This window comes from Bubalus kerabau, chromosome 14 (genome assembly GCF_029407905.1).
Source record: "Bubalus kerabau isolate K-KA32 ecotype Philippines breed swamp buffalo chromosome 14, PCC_UOA_SB_1v2, whole genome shotgun sequence".
Taxonomy (NCBI): Eukaryota; Metazoa; Chordata; class Mammalia; order Artiodactyla; family Bovidae; genus Bubalus; species Bubalus kerabau.
In genome coordinates, this window is record NC_073637.1 from 63,859,479 (window position 1) to 63,870,857 (window position 11,379).

At 37.0% G+C, this 11,379-nt stretch overlaps 1 protein-coding gene across 3 annotated transcripts in view; it reads left to right on the plus strand.

Annotated features, from left to right (window-relative positions):
- Positions 1 to 7,315, plus strand: part of AZIN1 (antizyme inhibitor 1) — a 30,890-nt gene extending 23,575 nt beyond the window's left edge. For 2 of the 3 annotated variants that reach the window (XM_055546497.1, XM_055546496.1), the window contains 6 exons: positions 1,497 to 1,578; positions 1,943 to 2,017; positions 2,606 to 2,768; positions 3,883 to 3,998; positions 4,571 to 4,785; positions 4,994 to 7,315. In XM_055546497.1, the coding sequence (XP_055402472.1) occupies positions 1,497 to 1,578; positions 1,943 to 2,017; positions 2,606 to 2,768; positions 3,883 to 3,998; positions 4,571 to 4,785; positions 4,994 to 5,105 (763 nt within the window). In that variant the 3' untranslated portion in view covers positions 5,106 to 7,315. The remainder of the gene's footprint in view (positions 1 to 1,496; positions 1,579 to 1,942; positions 2,018 to 2,605; positions 2,769 to 3,882; positions 3,999 to 4,570; positions 4,786 to 4,993) is intronic. The other variant, XM_055546498.1, reaches the window with a different exon arrangement.
- Positions 7,316 to 11,379: the final 4,064 nt, after the last annotated feature.

Sequence of the window (11,379 nt, forward strand, 5' to 3'; positions counted from 1 at the left end):
TTTACCAGTTTAGGTTTTCTTTTGTATAAACGTTAATAGATTCGATTTCTGGTTTACGATACATAGTTTTCTTAGTTTAGGAAAATAAATGTTTATCTTTATACTATTTTGTACTTGTATGTACCTCTGCTTCACCTAGTAAAGAGAGGAAATAGTAAATAACAGTTCAGTTAGTAATTTAAATCACTTCTTTTTAAGTTGAATGGAAGGATTTACTAGAATTCTGATGAATACCAAAATGGTTGTTGGACATGTCATTTCAGTTTTTCTTTTTCCCATCCCAAGACTTTTTATACCCTTTTTAATCCCTCAGAGGCACTTCAAAAAATCAGTAGACTATTTTATCCTCTCAGTTTTTATGTATGAGGAAACTAAGACCCAGAGAGTTAATGATTTGATAATAGTTTCTGAACCATGATCTGAATCAGATTTGGAGCAGTGACTGCCAGATTTTAAAATTGTTCATAAAGATAGATAAAGAATCACCACTGTTAAACTTAATTCTACCTTAGCTGACAATATTGACAGTATTTGAGCATTTTCATATTTCAGTTAATTTTATTGTTAACACACAGGAAAATTGATTTGAGGTGTATTCTGTGAATTTTAACATTTTTATAACCACTGCCACAATTGATACGGAAAGGACCATATTTTAATTAAACTTATAAATTTAATTTTATTTAATTTTTGGTCTTGCAGCACGGCTTGTCAAAGTTTAGTTTCCCGACAGGTTTCAAACACAGGCTTCCACTGGACCACCAGGGAATTCCCTCAAATTTAAATAGTCCGAATCTTTGATAAATACCACTATTAATGAGCAGTACTAACAATTATCAGTATTGCTCAACTGAATTAATGTTCACTTGTATTTATTTCTCAATAGATACTTTTTTTAAAAAAAGATTTGTTTGGCTACACTGGGTCTTTTGCTGCAAGCTGGCTTCCTCTAATTCTGCAGAGTGGAGGTTACTCTGGCTTCTCTTGAGCACAGGAGACGCGTGGGCTTTAGTAGTTGCAGCTCAAGGGCTTGGTTGCTCTGTGGCATGTGGGATCTTCCCGGACCAGGGATCAAACCTGTGTTGGCAAGTGGGTTCTTAACCACTGGACCACCAGGGAAGTCCCACAATAGATTTGTATATTTTCAGGTAATATTGTGCATTCAAAATTGAAGATTTTGTCACCCAGTTTTATTGGGTGATTGTTACTTTTAGTAAAGTAACAATTTATTGTTATTTTACCATATGAAAAGCGTGTCCCTGTCTAATAGCTGTGAAATATAACTGATAACTTATTATTAAAAAAATGATTACCCAAACACTACCTTTTCTAAAAGGCTGGTATTGTAACTTGGGTCATTAGAGGTTCATGTTTCTAAAGCTTTAAATATTGAGTAAAGTTAATGTGAATACTTTTTTGTGTGAATATGGTGAGTTAGAAAGGAACGGCCTCTAAAATTTGCTGCGGCTTCAAATTTATTACTCTATGTCTTTCAGATTTCATGTTTCAAGTGCTTGCAAAGAATCTCAAGTATATGTACATGCTCTATCTGATGCACGATGTGTGTTTGACATGGCTGTAAGTTTTTGCTTAAATTATTTTGATATTTAAGCCAAGATGTTATTTAAGACAAATATTCAGCTTCTTTTCTACTTCTAAAGTATTCTGATCGTACTTATTTATGACATGCACATTTTAAAACCTGGGTGTAGAGAGATGCAATAGTTAACTTACTTGTATGTGTCTAAAGACAGTACAGAGAATAGCAGGAAAATATAATGAAATAATCCGCCTCTGTTAGTAGAAAGCAAGAAATTTACTAAAGGTCAGAACAGAGATTATTTACCTCCCTTAGAGGATTTGTGTGTGTGTGTGATGTCCCTATATGCATTACAGTTTGGAAACGCGTTTAAAGATTTTTTTCCCCCTCCTGCATCTCTAGGGAGAATTTGGCTTCACGATGAACATGTTAGACATTGGTGGGGGCTTCACAGGAACTGAGTTTCAACTGGAAGAGGTAAACATTGTTCAGTGGGTGGACATCCTGGACTGATCTCTCTTTCCTTTCTACTTACATGGTGGATATGTAGACTAGAGTTTTTAGAGCAGAACTAAAGCTGTAGCATTGTGTAACATTTGTAAGAAAATTAATAGCTAATGGAAGACCTTGGAAAAGTTTACTCTGTAGCATAATTTTATCATGGAAAGTGTGTTTTCAGTGCTTGTTGACAATGATTAATTCATTCATCACTTACAGAGCTTGAACTGTTTTATCCATGTACACATCAGTTCTCACCTTCCTCCAGTATAGAAACTGATTGGAAATTTTGCTCCTTCATCACTAGTTATTGAATATGGCTATAAACAATGACTTTTCAATCACCAGGAGCCATTTGACACTGGAATTATAGCTTTTTAAATTAATGCCATTCTGATAGTTAGAAAATCAACTTGGATGACTTGAAAGCCTGCTTTATTTCTAAGCTTCATAGTCTATAATTCAGCTACTTAATTTTCCTAAAAAATTTAATTGCTGTTAATCTCTTAATGTTGTGAATTATCTAATCCAATATTAAAACCATAATATGGGTTTTAAAATCCATAGGTTAATCATGTTATCAGCCCTTTGTTGGATGTCTACTTTCCTGAAGGATCTGGCATCAAGATAATTTCTGAACCTGGAAGCTACTTTGTGTCTTCTGCATTTACACTTGCAGTTAATATCGTTGCAAAGAAAGTTGTTGAAAATGATAAGTTTTCCTCTGGAGGTAAGTTACAAAGTTTATAGTTTTCTGTTAGTAAATAATTCCAATTAGTTTGAAGATGAGTTCATCAGATACTATCACATGTAAATATAATTTTGGACATTTGATGGGTTTTGATGTTATGGGTGTTCTTCATCCATCTGTAGGGAGGAGCTAGGGAGCTTTTCAAAAAGCTATAGCTTTTGAATGCCATAGCTAATATTCCTCTCCATCAGACTCTTCTGATGTTTAGATAGGCTTATGTTAGATAAACTTCCCCAGGTGATTGATTCCCTTTAAGAACCAGTACAATCTTATCCCTATCAAAATAAAATAATTTTCATATCTTAAAATTTATTTCAGTTTTGTTCAATTTTTATTATTTTTCCAGCATTGATTAGTTTGGACTGTCCTTGAACTTCTTGTAAGTGGGATCATGTATATTCTTCTGTTTAAGACAGCTCAGTATAATATTTGATAGAGCATTTCATTTTACATTTATTGCCAATTAATATTCCACTGTTTGAATGCATATACTTTGTCTCCAGTCTCCTGCCATGAATATTTGATTGTTTCCAGTTTTTGGCTATTAAGGGCAGAACTACTGTTACTACATTATTATACAGTACTACAAGTATTGTGGACATTTTTCTTAGGTGAATGATGTAAGAATTCTGCTGGGTCGGAGAGTAGGTGTTCACAAAGATTTCAAAATGGTGTTGCTATTTTACTCCTCTGCTGGCAATGTATATATGCAAGTTCTGATTGCTCCCACCTTTGCTAATTTCTTTTTTTGGTCATTGTTAAATTTTATCCACTCAGTAGGGGTGTATTGTGGTATCTCAGTGTAGTTTTAATTTGCATTTACCTGGTGAGTAATGATGTAGAGCAGTTTTTTTTTTAATGTGTTCATTGGTTATCCTCCTTGGTGAAGTGTGTTCAATATTTTAAGTTAACAGTTTTAAGTTATGTCAGTATATATCACTATATTTTGAATGTGAAACCTATGAGTCAATTCTATAAATACTAATTCAGATTTTGATGTGCCTTTTAGCTGTTGTACTGTAAGTTCATCTTTGCTTTTCCTGTTTTCATGGTTTTTTTTTGTTTTGTTTTGTTTTGTTTTGTTTTTTAACAGTAGGAAAGACCGGAAGTGATGAACCAGCCTTCATGTATTATATGAATGATGGTGTTTATGGTTCTTTTGCAAGTAAACTGTCTGAGGACTTAAATACCATTCCAGAGGTTCATAAGGCAAGTTTTATTACAAATATTATAAAACCTGCTTATTTGGCAGTTTCTGAATGGAGCTGTTATTTTTAGGATGCATCCTAGTTTAAAAATTGTATTTATTTTTGGATATGCTGGGTCTTCGTTACTGCACAGGCTTTTCTCCAGCTGTGGCAACCAGGCGCTCCCAGGCTCTAGAGCACAGGCTCAATAGTTGTGGTGCGCGGACTTAGTTGCTCTGTGGCACATGGGGTCTTCCCAGATCAGGGATCATACCCGTGTCTCCTGCATTGGCAGGCTACACTTTACCACTGAGTCACCAGGAAGCCCTCATCCCAATTTCAAAGAAATATTTTAGAATGGGGGAAGGTTGCCCCTTTTTTGAGGGTTTGTATTTCTCTGAGTCCTATTAAGTCCTTTGTTCTCTAAATTGCTGCCTTACATGGAGTTAAGGAGGAGTATTACTGCTTTTGGCTCTAGGCCTTTCTTCAGGGGCACATTTGATTTGAAGTGGTGAAAAACGGTCTTATCCACCTTCAAGTTCATTGCCTGCTTGAGTTAAAAGCTTAACAAAAATATACTTTTTTGTCCTACAGAAATACAAGGCAGATGAGCCTCTGTTTACAAGCAGCCTTTGGGGTCCATCCTGTGATGAGCTTGATCAAATTGTGGAAAACTGTCTTCTTCCTGAGCTGAATGTGGGAGATTGGCTTATCTTTGATAACATGGGAGCAGATTCTGTCCATGAACCATCTGCTTTCAATGATTTTCAGAGGCCAGCTATTTATTACATGATGTCCTACAGTGATTGGTAAGAAGGATTATTTTTTTTAAAAGCAGATTGGATATTTGAGGTGACAGGGTTTGCTGGTTTTAATTTTATAATGAATGCACAACTTAAAAGTAATAACAGAATGATCTTTTAAGCGTAATTGGAAGACCAGTTATTTTATAGTTCTTTTCATTGTCTGTTGTGTGGTCTTTGTGCTTAAACTCAGATGTCTTGATTTTTTCCTTAGGTATGAGATGCAGGACGCTGGGGCCACTTCAGACACAACAATGAAGAGCTTCTTCTTTGTGCCTTCTTGCATTCAGCTGAGCCAAGAAGACAACTTTCCCACTGAAGCTTAAGCAGGCGTTAACGCTTCTGTAGATCTGAAGTTGCAGGTTAATAAGCTTGTCTGGTCTACATTCCAGTGTGGAAAAAATTTGAACAATCTTATTCTGTTAATTCTCTTGGAAACAAAAACTACTAGTAATAGCTATTTGGGACCAGACAAAATCAGCTCTATAATTCACTGGGGGTAATTGGGAGATTAAGATAATGTATCCAGATTTAAACCTACCAGTTTGCCCTACCCCTTAAGCGTTTAAAATAAAATATGCAACAAAATGGATGACTTAGTGGAGATGGAAGCCCATTAATTGGGTTCCCCATTAAACCGTTTACATACAAGTACACAGTTTTTATACTAAGGATTCGTGTTAAAAAGTCTTGTAAAGTTAATGTCTTTCACCCAGATATATCAAATGTCAGTGGAAGACCAGTGTGACTTCATTAGATACGTTTAGTGTATTTAGAATGTGTAAATTTGTGCTTTGAACTGTAGTTTAATAAATGTAAAATTGCATCATAGTATTTGTTGTATTTGACCTAATGTAACCCTTGTATGATTGCAATAAAATTTTGTGTAGATTTTACTGTTTTTTCAGGCTAAAATTTTGGGAAAGGGGCTAGCTAGCAAAGGTAGTTTTGAAATAGATATGTATCTGGGCTGTTTCGAAGGTTATTTTCCTTTATAGCCCATTTAAGTTTAGTTTGGCTTAGTACATTTTTCAGTTATTTAATTAGTAATTTAAGTAAAATGTTTGGTAAATCATTGTGATGTTCAGATTCATTATGGAGAGTTGATGTGCAGTAAGCATGATGTTTAACAATTTTAACACCAAAAATGTTAATCCTGCATAAACCAATTGTAATAATTAATAGGTGTTTCTGTATAGATAGAATGCATAGAGTACCTTAGTAAATCTTTGAGTCGCAAATCTTTTGGTTGAAATGGAAGATTCTATTAAATACTTGGAATAAACTTTGGGGAGGGAAATGCAGAAAACTCTGCTGCGCACTAAATCTTAAAGAAGGGCTACATCTATATCCAGAAACCTGATGCTCCTTTGCACGGAATATTATTTAAATTCAGAGTTGTGAGGGGGATGGGGTGAAGCACACCTATTTTCAATTTCTCGATTGCAGTGATTTCAAACTTAGGGTTTGTTTTGTTGTTCACTTAGTTTCCTGTTATTTCCCATTTGTTCAGCAGCTTAGTGTAATTAGTTTTCATTCTTTTTATACTAAAATTTTATGGTGATTGGGGAAGTGAGTTAGAATCACTAACCTGACAGTTGTTGCCAGGAGTTTGCATTGTTCATGGCTAGTATATTAGTAATCCTAGATCTCAGAATCACAATAGTAATAAAGTAAACAACAGGGGTCATTTTTTCCTAACTTGTTCTATGTTCAGATGTGGAATTTCTGTCTTCCAAGAGGAAATGTGACTTCACTTTGGTGCCAATGGACAGAAAATTCTGCGTGTGCTACATAGGAGAAGTTTGGAATGCACTTAATAGCTGGTTTTTACACCTTGATTTCAAGGTGAACAGAAATTGATCATGAATCTAATAAATTTCAATCTCTTAAACCAGTAGGTGCTTAATATTTTTGATTTGATTAATTCCCATTTGAATTTTATGGGTTCTATTAATTGAAAAAGGACTCCAGTCCGTTGTCATCTAATTACCCTTGGAATTTTCCAAGGTATAATGTGGGGTTTTATGCAAAATTCCAAGCTACCATGCAACTTTTTTTTAACTGTAATGAGGAGGAGGAATTGCTCCTAACCTTCTTTACATGTTGTGCTTTTTGGTTCAGAAATGCCAAATCTTTTAAGAGATGGTACAACTTTGAGTCCTTGGCTTGACTATACAACTTTGAGCTTCATGGCATGTCAGTTTTGCCGTATTTAAAGGAGAGCTATTCTGTGTATAACAGCTCAGAGTTGCAGGTACCACATGTGAATGATACGGTAACTTTAAAAAATGTTTGTGTTGTATTTGAAGACTGTTTGCCATAAATCTAAAGTTTGATCTTAATGTATTTCAATTTGATATGCTAAAAAAAAGTACTGAATTAATGTAACAATCTTTTTTTTAATCAGTATTGTAAGTTCAGAATTTAACTGAAAATATAAAACCCAAATGATTTCTATATAGTAAATTGAACTGTAAAGGTAACTTGTGTGTGATTCTGAATACACAGATAAAATGTTTTTAATTCCTCCTTATGTTTTAGTTCTGCTTTGGCTTCTGTTGCGAAAGAGTTGAAGTTTTACTTGTCAGCTTTGTGTACATTGACTTGCAAATATTCTTTCAGAATCTTACTTTATTACATAGTAACAAATTGAATCTGATAAAATGATTCTGGGTATTACATATGGAATACTGAAGTCTTTGATAAAATCAATATATATATGTGGTCACAAAGATTTTTCTAGGGTCGCATTTTTTTAAGACACATTAATTTACCAGCTTCCGAACAGTGTTTAGACTTAAATAGTTCTGTATAAATTAAGCTAGGTATTCCTTCTAAGTAAGATGGGCACTGATATCATTGAATGCAAATTTAGATTTAAAAAGTCACACCAGTTCTCTTTTTGTCCCTTTCTGGGGAGTTACTCTCAATTTCCTCGTGGTAGTTAACAGGTAGATAACTTGACCAATAATAGAGTGAAGAAGGCTTGTTTAATTGGCTTGGTAGAGTGAAAGAAAAAATTTCTTAGTAGTTTTCCATATTCAAGTTGTGAATAAATCCTGCAAATACTTGAATCCCTGCCTCATCCATCCTGAAGTAGGAATAGAAGTGTGGTGTACAGCGCTTGCACTTGCAGGCTTTTGTGGGAACAAACCTGGTTTACGATGAACAAACCACGACTAGTTGTAGTCGAGCTTTTGCTGGAGGCTGATCTCTTCCTACTTAAAGGAATAAGCTCCCAGCTTTTATATGATGCTTGGAGCAGGTAAGTACCATCTGACTGCTTAATTCCTTGAGCTGTATGGCTTCAGTTTCAAAAGCAGTTCCATTTTAACGATCTTTCAAATCCCAGTTCTACCATACTACTGCTCATGCCTGTCAAAACCCTTTGCAGTTGATGGCTTAGTGAGAAATTTAGCACTGGGTCAATTATGGGAAATTGGAAAGTTAATCCACAGTTGACTAACAGATGAAGGGATAATGCATTGGCAATAGAAAAGGAGTTGCATAAGAGTGCAAGAGAAGATCCTCTGGTGAACTAGCAGGCTTTGATTTTGATTAAATTTAGTCCCAGATTCTAGTTAAAGCTTTTCCTAAGTGACGGTGCCAGACTCCATCCTGTGTGCCTGTGCCCACAACTCGGTCACCACTCACTTTTTAGCAACAGTATGCAGAGGAAGGGGGGACACAAAACTGAGCTAAAATTTAGAAAATTTTTAATTCTCTGGATTTCACTGATTTCCTCTCATCTGTTTTCTGTTTCTTAAATTACTTTCTGTGAGATTTTCTCAGCTCCATATTCCAAGTCTTATTTTTTAACCTTTGAAATTTTTACAAGCTAATGGCCTCCAAGAAAGTTTTTCATAAGTTCCCCTCTAACCCAGTCCTACATAGTCTTTTTGTCTCTGTTTTTGGATTGGACTGTTACGTTTTCATCATTAGAGGCATTCTTCAGATGTGTAGTAACCCTTCTGAGTGGGGACTACAAAGCTAATAGGAAGCTCTGAGCACATGAGTGTGGCTTGTCAACTTAATGTGCTGTATCCTAGTGGAGCTGCGGGGAAACCTCTTACGTCACCCTGAAGTCTTTGCCCATTCTCAGTGAATACTTTTCATATCCCCTGCTGGAGGAGTAATGGGCCATCTGCCAGCATTCTAGAAGACAAGTGGGGTTGAAGGGATTGGGTTTCTGTGTTTAGTGTGCAGTAGGGGACTACCCCTGCCCTCAGCAGTGCTCCGTGTCCATTATTCCAGAGGCCTATTTGCCCTCTTGAGACAAGGACTCTCCAGTCTTGATGAATGAGTGGGCTCTTGCCCAGCTGTGCAGTGCAGGAAAAGGGATCCAGGAATTGAATGCTTAGACTTGCAGACCATCATTTTGCTCCTACCTCCAGATGGATCTGCTGTCGTTTTCTCTGCAGTGTTTTGGAATTTGAGGGTTTTTTTTTTTTTGGTCTCTCAACCCCCTGCCACCTCCCACCCTGTCCCTGGTTTGGGATTCTGGTTCCTGCAGCTGCTAAATCATTAATCTGTGCACTTTCCAACTTCATCTTCTCATGTCTCCATCCTTGTTTTTGCCTTAGTTAGGAAGAAACATGTTTGATGTCACCATTGTAAACATGTCTCAATATATTCTACATGCATAGACATAGTCAAATTAGGAGACCTTTTAAATTTGGGGAGATTATCTGCTCATGCAGCTAAATTTGGGGGGTGGCTTAAGGTTTCATACTTATTTCTGCATTTATCTAAAATTCTTTTAAGTTTACCAGGGTGCTTTTAACTTAACAATTTGTGCAACATATAGTCACACACTCAGCTTTTATTGCCCAACCAGTCTTAATGCACTTAGGCAATTACCGTGTATGACTGCTCAGCAATGCCCCTCAGCTTTAGTTAGTTCTATGACTTAAATTTACCCTCTTAATAGTCTCTGTTACTGTTCTCAACAGGAATAAAGAAAGCAAGGGCGTTTTTGAAGTTTGGCTTCCTCCTCCTCTGATTCTACAAGAATACATGTAAAGAGCTTGCTGGGAGAGGGAGGAGAACTTTAGTGTTGTCCAAAAGAAAAGCATCATATTGAAATGTTTCTTAAAAATTGGTTTAGCTAACGCTACCTTCATGTTCTCCCAGTTGGAACTGGGTTTAGAGTATTTTAGATTGGTGTCGGGGAGAGGGTGTAAAACTTCATTTGAGAACATACGAAAAGTTCACATTGTGGAAAATACTGCCCAAGTGGCACAATGCTACCGTGCCCCCCCTGCCCCCCCCGCACCCCGCTTTATGTACAGTCAGTTTTGCTAGAACTTGGCACACACTTGCCTAAAAATCTTTACACTGTGAAATCAGTGTAAAGTAATATGAGGTTGGGAGCACTTATGCTGTCAGTGAACCAGTACAGTATTGATGGTAACCACTTTTAAATGGGTGTACAGTTGTACACATGTTAAATACACAGATGGTACAACCACTGTATCACTACCTTGAAAAACACACATGTTTTGTGGACATGGAAGGGTTGCAGCTTGTGGATTGTGAAGGGGTGGGAATGTGTTAGTCACTTGGTCATGTCCAACTCCTTGCAATCCCATGGACTGTAGCCTTTGTCCATGGAATTCTCCAGGCAAGAATACTGGAGTGGGTTTGCCATTCTCTTCAGGGGGTGTTCCCGACCCAGGGATTGAACCAGTGGCTCTTATGTTTCCCGCGTTGGCAGGAGGGTTCTTTACCACTAGCGCTACTGGGAAGTGGTGGGAGGGGTTATCTGAAATTGGAAGGTTGTACCACCAGAAGCAAAGAGAAACTAAAGAGCCTCTTGATGAACGTGAAAGAGGAGAGTGAAAAAGTTACCTTAAAACTCAACATTCAAAAAATTAAGATCATGGCATCCAGTCCCATCACTTCATGGCAAATAGATGGGGAAACGATGGAAACCGTGACAGACTTTATTTTCTTGGGCTCCAAAATTACTGCAGATGGTGACTGCAGCCATGAAATTAAAACATGCTTGGTTCTTGAAAGAAAAGCTATGACCAACCTAGACAGCATATTAAAAAGCAAAGACATTACTTTGTCAACAAAGGTCCATAGCAGTCAAAGCTATGGTTTTTCCAGTAGTCATGTATAGATGTATAGATGTGAGAGTTGGACCATAAAGAAAGCTGAGCACCGAAGAATTGATGCTTTTAAACTGTAGTGTTGGAGAAGACTCGAGAGTCCCTTGGACTACAAGATCAAACCAGTCAATCCTAAAGGAAATCAGTCCTGAATGTTCATTGGAAAGACTAATGCTAAAGCTGAAGCTCCAACACTTTGGCCACTTGATGAGAAGAACTAACTCATTGGAAAAGACCCTGATGCTGGGAAAGATTGAAGGCAGGAGGAGAGGATGAGACAGAGGATGAGATGGGTGGATGGCATCACTGACTTGACATGAGTTTGAGCAGGCTCTAGAGTTGGTGATGGACAGGGAAGCCTGGCGTGCTGCAGTCCATGGGGTCACAAAGAGTTGGGCATGACTGAGCAACTATGAACCACCAGTTGATGGGTGGGTGTAGCTTGTTGCACCCTTGGTGAATCGAGGTAGCTGGTCCATAT